Here is a 22,498-nt window from a genome sequence, read left to right on the forward strand (position 1 = left end):
CTTGGCACAGGAACCTCTGGCTGCAGGACAATGCAGCTGCAGCTCCTGGAGCCATCTCCTAAAGCTGGAACATCCCAATGCCTACAGACTCTGTGAGTACAATTCTGGGTATTTATGGTTAGGGACAGGTGAAATGCTTATGAAGCTCTGACATGCTGAGGGCTTCTGCTTAGTCATAGAATATTCCCAATACAAGGATTTTGATAAAAATTTGGAGATTTCCTAAGAGTTTGCATACAGTTTCCTACTACTGCATAATTGCAGGGAGGGGGGATAAATATTAAAGGTTAATTTTATTTATTAGCTAATAATTCTAACAAGAGCTTGAGACATCTGAACTGTTCTTTTTAGTGATCAGTAGTTACACAGGAGATCCCTAATGTTCTTTCAACCACTCTGCCCCTGGACAGCACCAGCATCACCTTTGCTGGACCCATCAGGCTCAGTCTGAGCTGTCCTTTCTCCAAGCTGCAAACAGAACCTGCCCCGAGCCAGTGCCAGGCAAACAGGCAGGGTTCTGTCAGGCCAAGGAGAGTGCCCAGAGATTTGGGGTCTGTGAGTGCTGGCACAGAGAGATCAGGCACAGGGGAAACCCTGCAGGAGGAAAATCTCCAGGAAGCAGAGAAATGATCAGGCAGTGAGAGAAAACAAAACCCAGAAATGCTGTGGCAGGGAGAGTTGAGAGATCCCCACAGGATCCCCTCCAGTGCAGCCCCTCCCTCTGCACAAGCCCCCTCCCTCCTGTGCCCCCAGCCAAGCCTCTACCCTCAGGGCAGGGGCTCCAAGGTGTGCAGCCCCTCCTGTGCAGGCAGAGCTGCAGCAGAGCCGTGGGGCAGCTCTGCAGACCCAGGCCCAGTTCCCTCTGCAGAGCACAGGGCTGGGAGCAGCTGCCCGGCCCTGGGGGCTCTGGCAGGGGGCACAGCTGGCTCAGGGTGATGCTGACCCCAGTGCCTGGCTCTGGGCAATGCTGTCAGTGCAGCCAGGGAAGGAGCTGCATCTCCCTTGATCCAGTGCCATCCTAAGGACACTTGGAAGTCTCCCTGAGATTTCAGTCCAAGCTGGGGGTTTCCAATCCAGCATGCAAACCTGCCCAAAGCATCTCTGAGTTATAAGATTGATAGGGAAAGGCAGAGGTGTTCTGACTCTGAAAATGCTGCTGGGTTGGTGAAATGAGCAACGTGAGTCCTTGGCTACAAATGTGGAGTTGGGCTGTGGTGGATGCATCTGCCCTCAGCAGTACCTGGTGACATTTTAGGGGAAGCATGGGTAGATGATCACCCTCCATAATATTCTGAACAGGTAAAAATGACAAACCATGTCCCCTCAGTCTCCAGTCACCACTTTAACTCACTAAACTTACTCTTCTCTCCCTGAATGCAGAAAGAATGCTGAGGGTGTATGACATCTAAGAAAACCAGGAGAGATGTGGGGGGAGCTTAAAAACAAAACCTCCTAAATCTTAAACACAGAAGCATGTCTGTGTGTGTTACAGATGAGGGTGTATGAAAAATGGCTTTGATTTTTCTTTCTGGTATCTCCTCTAACTCTTCACTGTACTTCTCTCCATGAACAGGTCTCCATGTGCAACTACAGCAAATGTCCAATAGCAGCTCCATCAGCCACTTCCTCCTGCTGGCATTGGCAGACAGGCGGCAGCTGCAGCTCCTGCGCTTCTGCCTCTTGCTGGCCATCTCCCTGGCTGCCCTCCTGGGCAACGGCCTCATCATCAGCGCCGTAGCCTGCGGCCACCACCTGCACACGCCCATGTTCTTCTTCCTGCTCAACCTGGCCCTCACTGACCTGGGCTCCATCTGCACCACTGTCCCCTAAAGCCATGCACAATTCCCTCTGGGACACCAGGACCATCTCCTACACAGCATGTGCTGCTCAGCTCATTTTTTTCATGTTCTTCATCTCAGCAGAGTTTTCCCTCCTGACCATCATGTGCTACGACCGCTACGTGTCCATCTGCAAACCCCTGCACTACGGGACTCTCCTGGGCAGCAGAGCTTGTGCCCACATGGCAGCAGCTGCCTGGGCCAGTGTCTTCCTCTATTCACTGCTGCTCACAGCCAATACATTTTCCCTGCCTCTGTGCCATGGCAATGTCCTGGGCCAGTTCTTCTGTGAAATCCCACAGATCCTCAAGCTCTCCTGCTCACACTCAAACCTCAGGGAACTGGGGCTCATTGTACTTAGTGCCTGTTTAGCATTAGGTTGTTTTGTGTTCATTGTTTTCTCCTATGTGCAGATCTTCAGGGCTGTGCTGAGGATCCCCTCAGAGCAGGGACGGCACAAAGCCTTTTCCACCTGCCTCCCTCATCTGGCTGTGGTCTCCCTGTTCCTCAGCACTGTTATGCTTGCCTACCTGAAGCCCCCCTCCATCTCCTCCCCATCCCTGGATCTGGCTCTGTCAGTTCTGTACTTGGTGGTGCCTCCAGCCCTGAACCCCCTCATCTACAGCTTGAGGAACCAGGAGCTCAAGACGGCAGTGAGGAGAATGATGACTGGATGGTTTCAGAAACATTAAACTGCTGGCCAGTGTCTGCAAATCACTTGTAATAAAAGTAATCTTTAATACTTCTTTCTGGCTTCAGTGTGGATATTCTTTTATTTTTGTTGTTTCATTTTTTTAATATAGACCACAAAGAAATGACATTGTTTGTGCCATTTCTCAAAAGGTTTCTTTCCACCTTCCCCGTGGCCACAGATTATGTCACTGAGGAGCAGTGCTCTTGGAGGCCCAAAACACATTAAAGGATCACATAGAAAATTTTCTGCAGAGATGCCCTTTAGTTGCCTTCTCTGGAGCTGCAGCAGCAATGTCTTTGTGCAGAGCTGGGGCAGATCAGTGCTGGCACAGCAGCTGTGCCCAGCAGCAGCAGCACTTGGTGTTGCCAGTGCTGCTCCCGTGGCCCTGCCCCGCTGCCCTGGTGGCCCTGGTGTTGCTGTAGGGCCTGAGTGCTCTCGGGGCCGGGCACAGCCCTGGGGGTGGCAGTGCCAGGGCTGCAGCAGGGACAGGCCATGGGCACTGCTGGGGCAGCGCTGATGCCTCAGGCCAGGCCCTGGGGGCTCCAGGCTCCTTGCCCAGGCTCTCTCAAGAACACACCCAGGCCAATGCTCAGCACAGAAAACCCCCGTGAGCAGCCCCAGGGTGGCCGTGGGCAGGCTGGGGGCAAACAGCATGGCTGGGGCTCTGCAAGGGCCCTGGGGGAGATGGGAAGGAGCAGCAGAGCAGAGGCTGATCCATCCCCAGTGCTCTGGACAGCCCAGGGCAGTGTCCCAGAGTGTCTTCATGGAGCTGCCAACAACATCCCCCCTCTGCAGCCCTGGCCTCTCCCCCAGCTCACACAGGTGCCCCATCCTTGCAGGCACAGACACGGCAGCACTGGCTCAGGAGCCCCTGTTTGCATTGCACAGAGCAGGGGGAGCACCCCCATGCTGTTGGTGTGGGGACATGAACCTGAGGGAGCACAAATGCCATCAGCCCCTGGGGAACACCAGGGAAACCACTCAGCTTTGTCCTGGCCTCTGCAGTCAGCCAGAAAGTTTGTTCCCATGGGCTGGGAGTTTCCTGTCCCACTGCAGACGCTGTTGCTCAGAGCCAGGACTGCCTGGCAGCCACCCCCAAACTGCCCTGAGCATTTCCTTGGCTTCACCTTTGCTTTCTTAATTCTTCCTGCTGCAGATTTCTTCCCATTGCCCACCCCTGTTCCCTCCCCTGCAAACAGCCCATCCCTGTTTGCCCTTTCCTCTCTGGCCCCACTCCCCATTGCAGTTCCTGACTTGGCACCATGGGAACGTCCCTTGGGGAGCAGGATCATCCTACAAGTGCTGCAGGAATTGTTTGCTGGCTCCTGCAGTGCCTCCTGCTGCTCCCCTGCCAGAGGCACCACAGGCCAGGGGGCACATCTGGGCTGCTGTGTCTGGCTCTTGGGCTCCCTATTCTGGGAAATGAAGAGGAGCTGCAGAGGCTCTGCAGGACTGACAGGATGGGCTTTGGGGCTGGCAGGAGAAGCTGAGGGACCTGGGCTGCTGGAGCTTCTGAAGAGGAGGCCCAGGGCTCATCGTGCAACTGCTCCAAGGGTGGTTTCAGAGAATCACAGAATCAGCAAGGCTGGAAAAGACCTTGGAGATCATAAAGTCCAACCTGTGCCCTGACACTGCCATTGTCTCCCCTGAGCCTCCTCTTCTCCAGGATTACCAACCCCAGCTCTTTCAGCTGCTCCTCACAGGACTTGTGTTCCAGACTCCTCACCAGCCTTGTTGCCCTTCTATTGACAAACTCCAGTCCCTCCTTGCCCTTTAAACTGGGGGCCCAGAACTGGACACAGCACTCGAGGTGCTGCCCAAACAGCGCTGAGCACAGGGGAAAATCTGTTAAACCACAGCTTTTTAGATTTGGCCCCTGGGTACAGCTTGTCCAGGGCCCTGTGCAGAGCCCTCCTACACCCCAGCAGATCAACATTCCCAATCAATTTTGCCTCACCACAGTTCCATGAGGCCCCAGAGTGTAACACTGTCCCTTTGGTTCATGGGACCCCTTGGTGTCACAAAGTCCCTTCTATCCTTGGGCCCCACAGTGTCACAATGGCCCTGGGTCTCCTAACGCCCTGCAGTGTCCCAATGGATCCTTGGTTCCATGAGGTCTGGCATTGCAGCAATGCTCTCCTTGGTTCCACAGTGTCACAATGGCCTCTTGGTCCCAAGGCCACCACGGTGTCAAACATGTTTCCTTCATTCCAGGAGTCCCTGAGGAGCAGCTCTGGCCCCTTGGTTCCTTGGGGCCCTGCAGTGTCACAATGGCCCCATCATGACACCAGGTCCTGCTCTGTCACAGGGCTCTGCATGGTTCCACAAGGCCCTGCAGGGTCACAGTGGCCTCTTGGCTCCATGAGGCCTCAGAGTGCCACAAGGAATTCCTTGGTGCTGCAGTGTCACAATGGAGCCCTGGTGACACAAGATCCTGCAGTGTCACCAGGGACCCTTGGTTCCATGGGGCACCACAGTGTCACAATTGTTCCCTCAGTTCCCAGAGTTCTCTCAATGGAGCAATTGTTCCTTGATTCCATTGTCCCCAGGCTCTCCCAAGGGTCTCCTTGGTTCTGCAGTGTCACAATGGCCCCTTGGTTCCACAAGGCCCTGCAGGGTCACAGTGGCCTCTGTGGTTCCACCAGGACCCAGACTGTCACCATGGACTCCTTGCTTCCATTCAGCCCCACAGTGTCACCATGGCCTCTTGGCTCTGTGCTGCCATGTCATACACAGTGTCACCATGGTCCTCTCAGTGCCACCAGGGCCCTTCAGTGTCACAATCATCAGAGAATCAGCCAGGCTGGAAAGACCTTGGAGAGCTTTAAGTCCAACCTGAGACCCAACACCAACCACCTTGTCACCTAGACCATGGCACTGAGTGCCACATCCAGTCTTTCTTTAAATGCTTCCAGGGATGGTGACTCACCCATGTCCTTGGGCAGCCCATTCCAATGCCCAATCACCCTTTGTGTGAAGAATATTTCCTAATGCCCAGCCTAAACTACCCCTGGTGCAGCTGAAGGCTGTGTCCCCTTGTCCTGTCCCTGTCCCCTGGGAAAAGAGCCCAACTCCCGCCAGGCTGACCCCGCCCGTCAGGGAGTTCTAAAGAGTGATGAGGTCTCCTTTGAGCCTCCTCTTCTCCAGGATAAACAACCCCAGCTTCCTCAGCCCCTCCTGACCAGACTTGTGTTCCAGTCCCTCCCCAGCCTTGTTGCCCTTTTCTGAACACGCTCCAGCCCCTCCATGTCCTTCATGAACTGGGGGGCCCAGAACTGGACACAGCACTCGAGGTGCTGCCCAACCAGTTCTGAGCACAGGGGAAGAATCACTGCCCTATTCCTGCTGGCCACACTGTTCCTGATTGATAGAAGTGCCAGGGGTTGGATGAGGGAAATGGTGGGGATGGGGTGGAGACAAAGTGTGATTGATTGTCAGCCATGAAAGGTCTTGATTTTCATATATGCTCAAACTGCATGAGAAGGATCTGGGAGTCAATATCAATTGGACAGTGCTGATATAAATCTATATACAGGAAAAGAAAACAGGACAAAAGGGTTTTCTCTGCATTTTCCTCAATGTAGTATATTCACTTTGAATACACATCTGAAATCTGTTCAATTACCACAGAACAACTGAAAATATATATGATTCCTGGGGTTTTTTCTCAATTGGGTGTTTTGAACAGATGTTTATGAGACTGTGTCACCGAATTCCTGAACTGAAGAACTCAAGATAGAAGAGGCCTATGGAGTAATTAAATTCATCAGCAACCTCCCAGTGGCTGAGGATCCATCCCCATCAGAGCAGCAATGAACAGAAATGGGCACAGCTTTGTGGCTGCCCCAGCTCTGGGATGGGCCCTGGGCCTGGAGCAGGAGCAGCTCTGGAGGGCCCCAAGGCCGGGGCTCTTGTGCTGCCCTGGGCAGGTGGGATGGCAGCAGGGGCTGCAGAGCTCTCAGCACCTCAGCCAGAGGGGAGCAGGGCACCCAGGGAGCCTCCTTGTGCCTTGGCCAAGCCCCTTCCCCCATGGCTGGGGCTGAGTCCTGTGGCAGCTGCAGCTGCTGCTGTGCCCTTGCCAGGGGCTGAGGCCGTGGGGCAGTGCCCAGAGCAGCCTGGCCTGAGCAGAGCTGTGGGGCCAGAGCCGGCTGGGCTGGGCTGGGGAGAGGCCCTTGGTGCTGCCCAGAGCTCAGGGCAGCTGGGAGAGCTTGCAGGGAGCTGGGCTGGGCTCAGAGAGCCTGGCCCAGACACCATCAGTGTCCATCTCAGCCTGGCTGAGCCTGCAGGGGCAGGACTCAGGCCAGGCCTTGTGGGGCAGGGCCAGCGCCTGTGCCAGGCATTGAAAACAGGCAAGTGGCCCAGAGAGGAGGCTGCTCTGTGCCCTTGGGGGCATGGACAGAGCAGGAAGAGGGCCCAGGACATTTGTTAGCACCAGCCTCTGTCCCCAGCCCTTGGCTGCTGAGCCCAGCTCTGCCCTGGGCTGAGTTTGGCTGTGGCCCAGCTCCATCCTCCTGCCGGGCTCAGGGCCTGTTCCCGGCCATGGCCAGCCCTGGCTGCCTCTCTGCTGGCCCAGAGGCCGCCAGAGCCCGGGGCAGGGCTGTCTGTGCAGGCCCACAGGGGCCACGGGCTCTGCAGGAGCTGGCAGAGGCTGCCCAGCAGGGAGGCCATGGGGCACAGACCCCCAAGGCTGCTGTGGGCACCACGGCACAGGGGCCATTCCCAGCCGCAATGCTCCTGGCCCGGGCTGGGCCTGCACAGGGGCTGGGCCACCATGGCTGGGCCAGCACAGGCCACAAAGGGGCCACGCAGCCGCTGCCGGGGCTGACAGCAAGGCCAGGCACAGACAGGCAATTGCTGAGCATGGCCTGCGCTGGCCAGGGCTGACTGTCCCAAAGACAGAGCTCAGCTGCCCTTGGGGGCTGAGGAAACAGCCATTGCCCAGGGATCTGCGGCCTCTGGGCCAGCAGAGAGGCAGCCAGGGCTGGCCATGGCCGGGAACAGGCCCTGAGCCCCGCAGGAAGATGGAGCTGGGCCACAGCCAAACTCAGCCCAGGGCAAAGCTGGGCTCAGCAGCCAGGGCTGCCAACGGCTGGGGTCAGAGGCTGGCGCTGACAAATGTCCTGGGCCCCCTCCCTGCTCTGTCCATGCCCCCAAGGGCACAGAGCAGCCTCCTCTCTGGGCCACTTGCCTGTTTTCAATGCCTGGCACAGGCGCTGGCCCTGCCCCACAAGGCCTGGCCTGAGTCCTGCCCCTGCCCGCTCAGCCAGGCTGAGATGGACACTGATGGTGTCTGGGCCAGGCTCTCTGAGCCCAGCCCAGCTCCCTGCAAGCTCTCCCAGCTGCCCTGAGCTCTGGGCAGCACCAAGGGCCTCTCCCCAGCCCAGCCCAGCCGGCTCTGGCCCCACAGCTCTGCTCAGGCCAGGCTGCTCTGGGCACTGCCCCACGGCCTCAGCCCCTGCCAAGGGCACAGCAGCAGCTGCAGCTGCCACAGGACTCAGCCCCAGCCATGGGGGAAGGGGCTTGGCCAAGGCACAAGGAGGCTCCCTGGGTGCCCTGCTCCCCTCTGGCTGAGGTGCTGAGAGCTCTGCAGCCCCTGCTGCCATCCCACCTGCCCAGGGCAGCACAAGAGCCCCGGCCTTGGGGCCCTCCAGAGCTGCTCCTGCTCCAGGCCCAGGGCCCATCCCAGAGCTGGGGCAGCCACAGAGCTGTGCCCATTTCTGTTCATTGCTGCTCTGATGGGGATGGATCCTCAGCCACTTGGAGGTTGCTGATGAATTTAATTACTCTAGAGGCCTCTTCTTTCTTGAGTTCTTCAGTTCAGGAATTCGGTGACAAAGTCTCATAAACATCTGTTCAAAACACCCAATTGAGAAAAAACCCCAGGAATCATATATATTTTCAGTTGTTCTGTGGTAATTGAACAGATTTCAGATGTGTATTCAAAGTGAATATACTATATTGAGGAAAATGCAGAGAAAACCCTTTTGTCCTGTTTTCTTTTCCTGTATATAGATTTATATCAGCACTGTCCAATTGATATTGACTCCCAGATCCTTCTCATGCAGTTTGAGCATATATGAAAATCAAGACCTTTCATGGCTGACAATCAATCACACTTTGTCTCCACCCCATCCCCACCATTTCCCTCATCCAACCCCTGGCACTCCTATCAATCAGGAATGGTGTGGCCAGCAGGAGTAGGGAAGTGATTCTTCCCCTGTGCTCAGAACTGGTTGGGCAGCACCTCGAGTGCTGTGTCCAGTTCTGGGCCCCCCAATTCACGAAGGACATGGAGGGGCTGGAGCGTGTTCAGAAAAGGGCAACAAGGCTGGGGAGGGGTCTGGAACACAAGTCTGGTCAGGAGGGGCTGAGGAAGCTGGGGTTGTTCATCCTGGAGAAGAGGAGGCTCAAAGGAGACCTCATCACTCTTTAGAACTCCCTGACGGGCGGGGTCAGCCTGGCGGGAGTTGGGCTCTTTTCCCAGGGGACAGGGACAGGACAAGATGACACAGCCTTCAGCTGCACCAGGGGTAGTTTAGGCTGGGCATTAGGAAATATTCTTCACACAAAGGGTGATTGGTCATTGGAATGGGCTGCCCAGGGAGGTGGGTGAGTCACCATCCCTGGAAGCATTTAAAGAAAGACTGGATGTGGCACTCAGTGCCATGGTCTGGGTGACAAGGTGGTTGGTGTTGGGTCTCAGGTTGGACTTAAAGCTCTCCAAGGTCTTTTCCAGCCTGGCTGATTCTCTGATGATTGTGACACTGAAGGGCCCTGGGGAAGCAAGGGACCATGGTCCTCTTAGTGCCACCAGGGCCCACTGCGGGGCCTGGTGGCACTGAGAGGACCATGGTGACACTGTGTATGACATGGCAGCACAGAGCCAAGGGGCCATGGTGACACTGTGGGGCTGAATGGAAGCAAGGAGTCCATGGTGACAGTCTGGGTCCTGGTGGAACCACAGAGGCCACTGTGACCGTGCAGGGCCCTGTGGAACCAAGGGGCCATTGTGCCACTGCAGAACCAAGAAGACCCTTGGGAGAGCCTGGGGACAATGGAATCAAGGGGCCATTGCTCCATTGCAAGAACTCTGGGAACTGAGGGAACGATTGTGACACTGTGGTGCCCCATGGAACAAAGGGTCCCTGGTGGCACTGCAGGATCTTGTGTCACCAGGGCTCCATTGTGACACTGCAGCACCAAGGAATTCCTTGTGGCACTCTGAGGCCTCATAGAACCAAGAGGCCACTGTGACCCTGCAGGGCCTTGTGGAACCATGCAGAGCATTGTGGCAGAGCAGGACCTGGTGTCATGATGGGGCCATTGTGACACTGCAGGGCCCCATGGAACCAAGGGGCCAGTGCTGCTCCTCAGGGACTCCTGGAATGAAGGAAACATGTTTGACACCGTGGTGGCCCTTGGGACCAAGAGGCCATTGTGACACTGTGGAACCAAGGAGAGCATTGCTGCACTGCCAGACTTCATGGAACCAAGGATTCACTGTGATACCACAGGGCCCTGGGGGAAGATGGTGCCATTGTGACACTATGGGGCCCAAGGATCCAAGGGACTTTGTGACATCAAGGGGTCCCATGGAACCAAAGGAACATTGTGACACTGGTTGGCCTCATGGAATCATGGAGAACACTGGGACATTCTGGGGACTCATGGAACTGCGGTAAAACCAACTTGGCTGGGAGTGTTGATATGCTGGAGGGTAGGTGGGGTCTGCACAGGACCCTGGACAGGCTGGATCCAGGGCCCAAATTCAACAAGTCCATGTGCCAGGTCCTGCACTTTGGCCACAACAACCCCTGCACCCCTGCAGCTCTACAGGCTGGGGACAGAGTGGCTGGAGAGCAGCCAGGCAGAAAGGGACCTGCAGGGACTGATGGACAGCAGGCTGGACATGAGGCAGCAGTGTGCCCAGGTGGCCAAGAAGGCCAAAGGCTCCTGGCCTGGATCAGGAATGGTGTGGCCAGCAGGAGCAGGGCAGTGATTCTTCCCCTGTGCTGGGCACTGGTTGGGCAGCACCTCGAGTGCTGTGTCCATTTCTGGGCCCCCAATTTAAGAAGGACATGGAGGGGCTGGAGTGTATCCAGAGAAGGGCAACAAGCCTGGTGAGGGGTCTGAAACACAAGTCTTGTGAAGAGGCGCTGAGGGAGCTGGGGTTGTTTATCCTGGAGAAGAGGAGGCCCAGGAAACACAAGGCAATGTCAGGGCACAGGTTGGACTTAATGATCTCCAAGGACTTTTCCAATCCTGCTGATTCTGTGATTCTCTGAAACCACCCTTGGAGCAGTTGCACGATGAGCTTTGGGCCTCCTCTCCAGAAGCTCCAGCAGCCCAGGTCTCTCAGCTTCTCCTGCCAGCCCCAAAGCCCATCCTGTCAGTCCTGCAGAGCCTCTGCAGCTCCTCCTCATTGCCCAGAACAGGGAGCCTCAGAGGCAGACACAGCAGCCCAGATGTGCCCCCCTGGCCTGTGGTGCCTCTGGCAAGGGAGCAGCAGGAGGCACTGCAGGAGCCTGCAGACAATTCCTGCAGCACTTTTGGGATGATCCTGCTCCCCAAGGGACGTTCCCAGGGTGCCAAGGCAGGAACTGCAATGGGGAGTGGGGCCAGAGAGGAAAGGGCAAACAGGGATGGGCTGTTGGCAGGGGAGGGAACAGCAATGGGCAAGACAAAGATATTTCCACTAGCAAAGAGAAAGCAAAGATGAAGCCAAGGAAATGCTGAGGGCAGTTTGGGGGTGGCTGCCAGGCAGCCCTGGCTCTGAGCAACAGCATCTGCAGAGGGACAGGAAACTCCCAGCTCATTGGAACAAACTTTCTGGCTGACTGCAGAGGCCAGGACAAAGCTGAGTGGATTCCCTGGTGTTCCCCAGCCTTTGCTGGCCCCAGGGGCTGATGGCATTTGTGCTCCCTCAGGTTCATGTCCCCACACCAACAGCATGGGGGTGCTCCCCCTGCTCTGTGCAATGCAAACAGGGGCTCCTGAGCCAGTGCTGCCGTGTCTGTGCCTGCAAGGATGGGGCGCCTGTGTGAGCTGGGGGAGAGGCCAGGGCTGCAGAGGGGGGATGTTGTTAGCAGCTCCATGAGGATGCTCTGGGACGCTGCCCTGGGCTGTCCAGCACACTGGGGATGGATCAGCCCCTGCTCTGCTGCTCCTTCCCATCTCCCCCAGAGCCCTTGCAGAGCCCCAGCCATGCTGTTTGCCCCCAGCCTGCCCACAGCCACCCTGGGGCTGTTCACGGGGGTTTTCTGTGCTGAGCATTGGCCTGGGTGTGTTCTTGAGAGAGCCTGGGCAAGGAGCCTGGAGCCCCCAGGGCCTGGCCTGAGGTGTCAGCGCTGCCCCAGCAGTGCCCATGGCCTGTCCCTGCTGCAGCCCTGGCACTGCCACCCCCAGGGCTGTGCCCAGCCCCGAGAGCACTCAGACCCTACAGCAACACCAGGGCCACCAGGGCAGCGAGGCAGGGCCACGGGAGCAGCACTGGCAACACCAAGTGCTGCTGCTGCTGTGCACAGCTGCTGTGCCAGCACTGATCTGCCCCAGCTCTGCACACAGACATTGCTGCTGCAGCTCCAGTGAAGGCAACTAAAGGGCATCTCTGGAGAAAACTTTGATGGGAGATCCTTTAGTTCCTTTGAAGCCATGAAGAGCACAGCCCCTCATTGACACAGTCTGTGGCCACAGGGAAGGTGGAGAGAAACAAAATGAGAAATGGCACAGACAATGACATTCTTCTGTGAATAATATTTAAAAAGTATAACAAAGATAAAGATCCTCAGAAATGAAATCAATAAGTATCAAGGATGACTTTTATTACACGTGAATTGCAGAAATTGGCCAGCAGTTTAATGCTTCTGGAACCATGCAGTCATCAGTCTCCACACCGCAGCCTTGAGCTCCTGGTTCCTCAGGCTGTAGATGAGGGGGTTCAGGGCTGGAGGCACCACCGAGTACGGAACTGACAGGGCCAGATCCAGGGATGGGGAGGAGATGGAGGGGGGCTTCAGGTAGGCAAACATAACAGCGCTGAGGAACAGGGTGACCACAGCCAAGTGAGGGAGGCAGGTGGAAAAGGCTTTGTGCCGTCCCTGCTCAGAGGGGATCCTCAGCACAACCCTGAAGATCTGCACATAGGAGAAAACAATGAACACAAAACAGCCAAGGGTGAAACAGGCACTAATAGCAAGAAGCCCAAGTTCCCTGAGGTAGGATTTGGAGCAGGAGAGCTTGAAGATCTGTGGGATTTCACAGAAGAACTGGCCCAGGGCATTGCCATGGCACAGAGGCAGGGAAAATGTATTGGCTGTGTGCAGCAGAGCATGGAGAAAGGCACTGGCCCAGGCAGCTGCTGCCATGTGGGCACAAGCTCTGTGTCCCAGGAGAGTCCCGTAGTGCAGGGGTTTGCAGATGGACAGGTAGCGGTCGTAGCACATGACGGTCAGGAGGGAAAACTCTGATGCAATGAAGAAAAGGAAGAAAAAGAGCTGTGCAGCACATCCTGTGTAGGAGATGGTCCTGGTGTCCCAGAGGGAATTGTGCATGGCTTTGGGGACAGTGGTGCAGATGGAGCCCAGGTCAGCGAGGGCCAGGTTGAGCAGGAAGAAGAACATGGGCGTGTGCAGGTGGTGGCCGCAGGCTACGGCGCTGATGATGAGGCCGTTGCCCAGGAGGGCAGCCAGGGAGATGGCCAGCAAGAGGCAGAAGTGCAGGAGCTGCAGCTGCCGCCTGTCTGCCAATGCCAGCAGGAGGAAGTGGCTGATGGAGCTGCTGTTGGACATTTGCTGGGGCTGCACATGGGGACCTGTTAATGGAGAAGAATTCAGTGAAGAGTTAGAGGAGATAACCTGTAACCAAAATCAAAGCCATTTCCCACACACCCTCCCCCAGAAAACACAGACACAGTCTTTAGTGTTTTTGAATTCTGAGGTTTTCTTTTTAACCTCCCCCCATATCTCTCTTGATATTCTTCCATATCAGAAACCCTCATCATTTCTGCTGCACTCAATGATAATAGAGCAAGTTCTGTGAGGCAAAGTGATGAGTGGACACTGAGGGGAGATGGTCTGTCATTCTGACCTGTTCAAAGTTTCTCTGGGATTTAACCTTTCTCAGGTGGAGGGTGATCACCTTCCCCAGCTTCCTCTAAAATGTCACCAGCTACTGCTGAGAGCAGATGGATCCACCACAGCCCAGCTCCACATTTGTAGCCAAGGACTCACTTTGATCATTTCACCAACCAAACAGCATTTTCAGTGACAGAACCCCTCTGCCTTTCCCCATCAATCTTATAACTCAGAGATGCTCTTGGACAAGTTTGCACCCAGGATTGAAGCTCCCAGCCTAGACTGAAATCTCAGAGAGACTTAAGTGTTTTTATGATGGCATTGGATGAAGGGAGATGCAGCTCCTTCCCTGGCTGCACTGACAGCATTGCCCAGAGCTGGGCACTGGGGACAGCATCACCCTGAGCCAGCTGTGCCCCCTGCCAGAGCCCCCAGGGCCGGGAAGCTGCTCCCAGCCCTGTGCCCTGCAGAGGGAACTGGGCCTGGGGCTGCAGAGCATCTGAGTTCATTCTTTTCTCTCATTCCCTGATCTTCTCTCTGCTTCCTGGAGATTTTCCTCCTGCAGGCATTTCCCTGTGCCTGATCTCTCCCTGCCAGCACTCACGGACCCCAAATCTCTGTGCACTCTCCTTGGCCTGACAGAACCCTGCCTGTTTGCCCAGCACTGGATGGGGGCAGGTTCTGTTTGCAGCTTGGAAAAAGGACAGCTCAGACTGAGCCTGATGGCCCCAGCAAAGGTGATGCTGGTGCTGTCCATGGGCAGAGTGGCTGAAAGCACATTAGGGATCTCCTGTGAACATATAGGTCACTAAAACTAACAGTTTGGATGTCTCAGGCACTTGTCAAAACTCATAATCAACCTCTAATATTTATCCCCCCCTCCTTGTCATTCCCCATTACAAGGAAAATGAATACAAAGTCTTAGGAAATTTCTGCTTTTTTTTTTTAATCCTTCCTTTGGAAATATTTTATGACTGATCAGAACCCCTCAGCATGTCAGAGCTCCACGAGCATTTCACCTCCCCTGCACCAGAAATAATCAGAGAATGTACTCACAGAGTCCGTAGGCATTGGGATTTTCCAGCTTTAGGAGATCACTCCAGGAGCTGCAGCTGCATTGTCCTGCAGCCAGAGGTTCCTGTGCCAAGGGCTGGCAGTGATTGTGCCCCAGGCACTTCTCAGCACCTTCCCAGCCCTGACTGATTGAAGCTCTCTGTGCCTCTGTGCTGTGCCTGGGGTGGCTGCAGGCAGTGCCCCAGCCCTGCTGGGCTGGCAGAAGAGCTGCTCATCAAGAGAAATGTGCTTTTCAAGCTCTTCTTGGTTACCAAGATCACCCTCTGGGCCAGCAGCCCAGCCCAGCTCAGCAGCTGCACAGACACAGCACAAGGACTTTAATGAGCCTCTGGGGCTTTGTGCTCAGGCCCTGCACATCAGTTCCTGAGAGGGAGCTGAAGAAACCTCTCCAGAACTCCAAGTCAGAATCCAACTCCAAAGTTTCTTTCACTTTTAATGGGTCCCACTGAGGGACACAACTGAGAAAGTGTCCCCAGGCCCCAAGCAGAGCAGAGAACTGCAGGCAGTGATGACAGGTGGGGACAAAGAGAAGCTGAGTCTTGGTGCCCTGGGGCACAGCAGGGTCTGTGCCACCAAGGGCTGGGAGGAGACACCTTGTCCTGAGGCACTGGGGCCTCCTGGCACAGCCCCAGCCAGGCTGGGCACTGTCAGCCCCTTGTCCTGCCCTCAGCATCCCCCCTAGCCCACATCCCAATGGCCTCAAGGATCTGCTGGAAGGAGGCCCTGGGGAGCCTTGCTCAGCAATGGCCCTGGGGGCTCCTTCATCCTCACAGATTTTTTTCAAAGAACTTTGGGTTTGGCTTTTGCCTTGGAGTTACTGAGAGGTTTGTGCAATCATGGCCTCCAATTATCTGCTGTAATTAGTCCCTGGAGAGGCTTTGTCAGTAACAACACTCAGTGGGGCTCATTAATGCTTCAAGGTACTGTAGTTATTTTAAAGTACTTGGTGTTTCCCTTTGGATACAGACTTTGTGAGAGGTTTGTGCAATCATGGCCCCAATTATCTGCTTTAACGAGTCCCTTGAGAGCTTTGTACTGATACTCAGTGGGGTCATTAATACTTTGAGATACTCAAAGTTTTTAAGGTACTTTAGATTTTCCTTTCTACACTGTGTTTCCGAGAGGCTCTTGGGCCATCCTGGCTTCAAGTTCTCTCCCCCAAGGAGTCCATGAGGGACCTGTGTAGGGGATGGACCTTAGTAGGACCCATTCATGCTTTGAGACACTTTGGAGTTTTCTTCTGACTTTGGCTCCTGAAAAGGTTTGTGCAATCTCCTCTCAGGCCCTGAGGTTCCAGGGCTCAGCTCCAAATGCACAGTGAGGCTCCTTAGGATCAAACAAGTCCTGAAAAACCATGGCTCTGCCTTGTTTTTCTCTCTGCTCTCATGCAGTTCATCAGGAATGTTTCTGTAATGGTTTTGGTTCGCAATTTTGACATCTCTTGGCCAATGCATCAATTAGTGTGGTGGGTTCAGTGTTGGCTACTTACCAGTGCATTCACTAAAATGTTCTTTGTCATTTCCTGCTCTGAGATAGGATTAGGAGAAAGGCAATGTAGTCTCAAAACTTAAAAATAGTGTAAAGAATTGTTTATTAATAGTAACTAAAAGAAAGAGTCATAAGAATCAGAAAACTTTTAGAGCACTTCTCCTCAGCATAGAAGCTTTTCTTTCTTACTGACAATGTAAAGAGACAGAACCTAAAATTTCCTTTCAGTTTAGTATCTCTTGAATAGTCTTTCTTGTGATCTCTAATGGGGAGAGGTTCTTCTTGTTAATATTATGGAGACTTCTCCATAAGAAAACAGTTCTCTCGTGGATTTTAATTTCCATGAATAGCAGCCACCCAGAAAAATCTGCCATCATGAAGTCCCTCTAATTCTTCACAGCCGTTCCCACAGTGTTTATGGGCCATGTCAACTTATGGGGTAGTAGTTTAAAAATGAGATGTTCAAGTGCAAAGGTTCTCTTCATCTCTTTCTGAAATCATCATCTCTGAGAACAGAGGTTTTCTTCTCCCTTTGAGGAACATGGTCTCATCATTCTTCTCTCCTTCTCTGTTCAAATTTCTCATGGCGTCACAGCTACTTCAACATTTGCTTACTTTAGTATTGAGGCCTTTGCTGAACAAGTCATCTCCCCATACTTTTCAATGCTTTATAGGGAAAAAGACAATCTGATGTATCAATTACATCCTTCTCCATAGTTTTACAAGAGGATTTAACCCCCTGATAAGGCATCTCCTCATCCCTCCCATCTGCAACTCAACTTCCTCTTCACGGACCTCGGTGTCTTCACGTTGCTCCTCTATGTGCCTGCACTTTGTCCTTTTCTCTCACTCGAGGGAGGATGGAAGCACTGACAGAGTTCATATCTCACCCAGGGCCTGCAGATGGTTCCGTGACCCCGGCCAGGCTCAGTCCTTGCGGCCGGAGCTGTTTTACCATGGAGGTTTCTGCAGCGGCTGCCCTGGGGCTGTGTCAGGATGGGCCGCGCTGGGGCAGGGCCAGGATCTCAGCAGCCAGGTCAGAACACAGCAGCAGCACGGCCGGGGCCGATGGCTTCTCCTCCCCCTGCCCGGGGGTTGTGGGTGAACCCCAGCGGTGGCAGAACCTTGGCTGAGCCGGCCCGGCCCGGGGCTGCTCCTGGGGCCCGGCGGATCCTGGCTCGGCCCGGGCTGGCGGCGGGGCAGGGCTCAGCAGTGCCCAGATGTTGGAACTGCAGCCATGGCCCGGCCCGGCCTCGGCCCCGCGGCCTCCCCTGCCCTGCCCGGCAGCCGATGGGGCCTGGCGGGGTCCCTGGGAAGGGGCCCGGCCCCACGGCAGGAGCCGCCTGGGCTGCCCTGGCTGAGACGGGGCTGGGTCAGCCTTGGTACCTCTGTGCCAGCCAGAAGGGAAAGAGACCCTTTCTGGTATTTTTGGGGTCCCCAGATGGAGGAGGAAAGAATGAATCTGACTCCATGCTTTTGGAAGACTAATTTATTATTACATTACATTACATTACATTACATTACATTACATTACATTACATTACATTATATTATATTATATTATATTATATTATATTATATTATATTATATTATATTACATCACATCACATCACATCACATCACATCACATCACATCACATCACATTACATTACATTACATTACATTACATTATATCAATCATATGAAAAATATTATAAAGAATGGAGGAGGGATACTTACAGAAGGCTTAACAGGACACTAATTAAGAACTCCAGACTCCCTCCTCATAGTCTGACACAGCCTGACTGTGATTGGTCATTAAATCAAAACAATTCACATGTTGGATAAACAATCTCCAACCACATTCCAAAGCAGCAAAACACAGGAGAAGCAAGTGAGATAATTTTGTTTCCCTTTTTCTCTGAGGCTTCTCAGCTTCTCAGGAAAAGAGATCCTGGTGAAGGGATTTTTCCTGAAAGTATGACAGTGACAACTCTTCCAGGCTTTTTCGTCTTTAACATGGATCATGACAGATCCATGTTCAATTTCCTTAGTGGTTTCACCGATTGTCAATCCTCAAAGCTAATTACTGATTGGGTTTTTTTTGTCAGACACGGAGGAAACTGCTGGCAGCTTCTCTTAGGACATCACTTCTGTGTGGCAAAACCACCACAACAGCACAGAGCACCTTTGTCTTTATATAGTGGTCATATGGCCAAAACCTCAAAATCCCATCTTGGGAGATCTCTGGGCCCTCCCAAGGTGTTCCAAATGAAAGCATTCAGCTCATAGTCTAAGAAAATCACCAAAGGACAGGGCCAGCCTGACCTGTCTTGGCTAGTTTTGTCTGGGAGCAATCCTTGGATTTATGGAATTTGGGAGGCCAAATTCTAGTTTTGGCCATTGCCCTTGGACATGAAAGCTGGTTCTTTTCCATAGGAAAGAAGGAACAGAGCCCCAGTGTTTCAGGGCCAGATGAGAGGTGACCAGGGGCCAAGGCCAGCCAGAGCTGGCAGGTTTTGTTCTGTGCGATACTCTGGCATATAGGAAATGTTTTAGGGAGAGAACCAATTTTGGCAATGGCCATCTTAAAAGACTGATGGCTCTTTTCCATAGCAAGGAAAGCATGGGGCCTCAGTGCTCCAGGAGCAACACCGTGCCCCAGTGTTGGGAAAGCAGGTGAGAGGCAGCCCCCAGGAGGCCAAGGGCAGCCAGACTTTTCTTTCCTGGCAGCTTTCACTTGGGAGCAATCCTTGGATGTACAGAATTTCAGATATGGAATCCCACTTTTGGCCATGGGCACCTGGTCATGATGGATGGTTCTTTCCTATAGGAAAGAAAATCACAAAGTCCAGGTGTTCTGGAAGAAGAGGAGAGGTGGCCACCCTTAGGCCAAGGCAGCCAGACCTGTCTCTCCTGGCACCTTTCATCTAGGGCCTATCCTTGGACATTGGGCATTTTGGAGGTGCAATCTCCATTTTGGCCATGGGCACCTGGACAGGAAGAAGAGTTCTCTTCATTAGGAAGGAAAGCACAGAGCCCCAGTGTTTCAGAGGCAGATGAGTGCCAGCCCTCAGGAAACCAAGGCCAGCCAGACTTGTCAGTCCTGGCAGCTTTTGTCTGGGAGCTCTCCTTGGATATAGGGAATTCTGGAGACAGATTCCCAGTTTTGGCCATGGGTGCCTGGTCGAGATAGATGGTTTTTTTTCCCTAAGAAAGAAAAGCACATGGTCCCAGTATTTCAAATGAAGACGAGAGGTGGCCCCTGGGTGGCCAAGGCAGCCAGATCTGTCTCTCCTAGCTGATTGCATCTGGGAACAATCTTTGCATATAAGGAAATTTGGAGGAGGAATCCCAATTCTGGCCATGGGCCTCTGGAGGAGAAGGACAGTTCTCTCCCACAGGAAGGAAAGCCCAGAGCCCCAGTGCTTCAGGGGCAGATGAGAAGCAGCCCTCGACATGACAAGGTCAGCCGAACCTGCCAGGTGGTCCCCAGGAGGCCCAGCCAGCCAGACCTGTTCCATGTTCCCTTGGTTTTGTGGGACACCACAGTGTCACAATGGTCTCCTTGGCTCCATGAGGCCCTGCAGTGTCACAATGTACCCCTTGCTTCTGCAGTGTCACAATGGCTCCGTGCACCCATGGGACCTTGCAATGTCATAATGGCTTCATGGTTCCACAAAGCCCTGATGTGTCACTATGGCCCCTCAGCTCCATGCACCCTCGCTGTGTCACAGTGGCTCCTCCATGACAATTTGGGCTGCACAAGGCCACCATGGACCCTTTGTTTCTTGGGGCCCCTGAGTTTCACAATGGTCTCCTTGATTCCATGAGGCCCTGCAGTGTCACAATGTTCCCCTTGCTTCTGCAGTGTCACAATGGCCCCGTGCACCCATGGGACCTTGCAATGTCACAATGGCTTCATGGTTCCACAAAGCCCTGATGTGTCACCATGGCCCCTCGATTCCATGTGCCCTCTCTGTGTCACAATGGCTCCTCCATGACAATTTGGGCTGCACAAGGCCACCATGGACCCTTTGTTTCTTGGGGCCCCTGAGTTTCACAATGGTCTCCTTGATTCCATGAGACACCACAGTGTCACAATGGGCCCTTGGTTCCATGAGGTTCCGCAGTGTCACCGTGGTGTCCTTGGACCTGCATTGTCACAACTGACCCATGGTTTCATGAGGTTCCATTGAGTAAGAGCCAGAATGAGAAATGCAGGCCTCCAGGTGGCTCTTCAAAATGCAGTTTATTCCTTCCAAGATATAACAGCAGTCCAGGGTCATCGGTGACAGAGCCTGTGCCTACAGCTGTCAGCTCCAGTGGCAGACAAGCCTGGAGACCCTTTAGTTTTGTTAACAATGCATTATATACTTTTCTTTGCTGAGCATTTTAATGCAGAACAACCTCTCTATAACTTAACTTTTACTTATAGCCTTTCATAATTATAAAATTTACCATATTCATGTTATAATTCTTCGATCACTAAAAGTTAGTACATTACAGTTTAAGCTAGAAGTTGTTTTTCACCTTTGTTGCAGTGGAAAATTCTGAGACCTTTTTTCTACTTGAAACATTGGCAGTCTTGTTTACCAGTGGTATCTTTCTGCTTGGTAAAAACATCTTGTTTAAGTTGGGTTTATCCTTTACTCTCAGCCTTAAAAACCCATTCTAACTGACATACCATTTGTCTTCTTAGTTATCCAGTAAGACTGCCTCAGCAATTCTTTTCTACTATAGCAAAACTTGCTTCCATCTCTATTCTTTCTTCAGATCCTATATTTAAAAATCTTTCTGCTAGGCATACATATCTGAGAGTTTCTTGTCAAACTTTCAACCTTCCCAACAGACATCACAGCAGCTCTGTGGCTCCATGACACAGCCACAGAGGTGCTGCTGTGACACAGCCCCCTCTGGGACATCCCTGCCAGTGCTGAGCCCCTGGGAGCTCTGTCTGTGCCCTGCTGGTGTCCCTGAGGTGCCCTGGCAGTGCCCCAGCCCTGCTGGGCTGTGCCCAGGAGCTGCTCCTGCCCAGAGCTGTCTCTCTGCAGCGCTGCCCTTGCCAGGAGCTGCCTCTGGGCCAGGAGCCCGACCCAGCTCAGCAGCACAGACACAGCACAAGGACTTGAATGACCCTCTGGGGCTTTGGTGCTCTTTGCATCAGACCCAGTCCCTCTGAGTGTGCTCAAAGAACTTCTCAAGAACTCAAAATCAGATTCAAAGTTCAAACTCTCTTTAACTTTACTTGGGTCCAGCTGAGAGACACAACTCCTGTGAAAGTGTCCCCAGGTTCCAGGTACAGCAGAACCCTGGAGGCAGTGATGAAAGGTGGGGACAAACAAGGCAAAGGTGTCTCTGGTGCTGAGCACACCTGCATGTGTTTCAGGAATGCAAAGGGCCCAGGCCTGAGCCCCAGCCCCTGGCAAGGCAGATCCTGTCCCTCCCTCAGTGCTCAGGGCTCTTCCCGGGATGGGCACTGGGATGTGGGGATGGACAATGCCAAGGGCAGCACCATGGGGCAGCCCCTGCCAGGCTGCTGAGCAGGGACAAGGAGGCAATGAGGCCCCAGGGCTGCCAGGGTCACTTGTCCCCTCGTGGCCTCAGGCCCAGGGCCAGCAGCCATGGCCAAAGTGCTGCCCAAGTTGGCTGTCAGGGCCCTGCAGCTGCTGCCCATCCCTGTGCCCTGTGCAGCCCAGGCTGTCCTACGGTGTCCCTGCCCTGGCCTCTGTCCCTGCAGGCTGTGCTCATCCCCCGGCTGCCCCAGCTGGCTGGCCCCTTCCTTTGCTGACAGCTCTGCCTCCTGCCTGCCTCTGCCTGCCCACACAAAGCCTTGGGCTGCTCCAGGCTCCTTCTGGGGACGTGCTGCACCACAGCCCTGCCCTGGCAGGGAAATTCCTTTCTCCTGGTGCCCAGTCTGGGCCTCACCAGGGGCATTTGGTGCCATTATTTCTTTCTCTGGCTGTTTTATACAATGAAGAAAAACTCCAACCTCTCTGGAACCACCCTTCAATCCCTCCCAGGCTACTCCTGTTCTGTCCTCAGTCTCCACACTCCTGACCCCAGAGCCCTCAGCCTCTCCCTGCTGGTTCTGTGATGAGGCCTCCAAATCCCATCTTGGGAGATATTTGGTTTCCTTCCAAGATCTGTGAAAGTGGGAAAATAGTGATCAAAGTTATTTTCTCCCAAATCTTGCAGTGAGAGAACAAGGGGCAATATCTTTAAACTGAATGGGGGTAGATTTACATATGGTAGAAGGAGGAAATATTTTCCAAGTATGAGAGTGGCAAAAAACTGCAACTGTTTTTCCAGAGAAGTGGATTCCCCATCCCAGGAATTGTCCAAGATCAG

The 22,498-nt window shown here is 53.8% G+C and overlaps 2 protein-coding genes and 1 pseudogene across 2 annotated transcripts in view; 1 reads left to right on the forward strand and 2 right to left on the reverse strand.

Annotated features, from left to right (window-relative positions):
- LOC115485198 (uncharacterized) overlaps nt 1-22,498 on the forward strand; it is a 2,106,330-nt gene that overhangs the window by 1,052,408 nt on the left and 1,031,424 nt on the right.
- The window catches only part of LOC103825013 (zinc finger protein 208-like), a 742,626-nt pseudogene that overhangs the window by 21,342 nt on the left and 698,786 nt on the right, over nt 1-22,498 (reverse strand).
- Nucleotides 12,387-13,343, reverse strand: LOC127060521 (olfactory receptor 14J1-like). Its single transcript, XM_050984202.1, has one exon. The coding sequence runs from the start codon at nt 13,317-13,319 to the stop codon at nt 12,387-12,389; it is 933 nt and encodes a 310-aa protein (XP_050840159.1). The 5' UTR covers nt 13,320-13,343.

This window comes from Serinus canaria, chromosome 25 (assembly GCF_022539315.1).
Source record: "Serinus canaria isolate serCan28SL12 chromosome 25, serCan2020, whole genome shotgun sequence".
NCBI lineage: Eukaryota > Metazoa > Chordata > Aves > Passeriformes > Fringillidae > Serinus > Serinus canaria.

Bases quoted from the DNA above. Each gene is read 5' to 3' on its own strand.
- LOC127060521 (XM_050984202.1), bottom strand. From the start codon at position 13,319: ATGTCCAACAGCAGCTCCATCAGCCACTTCCTCCTGCTGGCATTGGCA.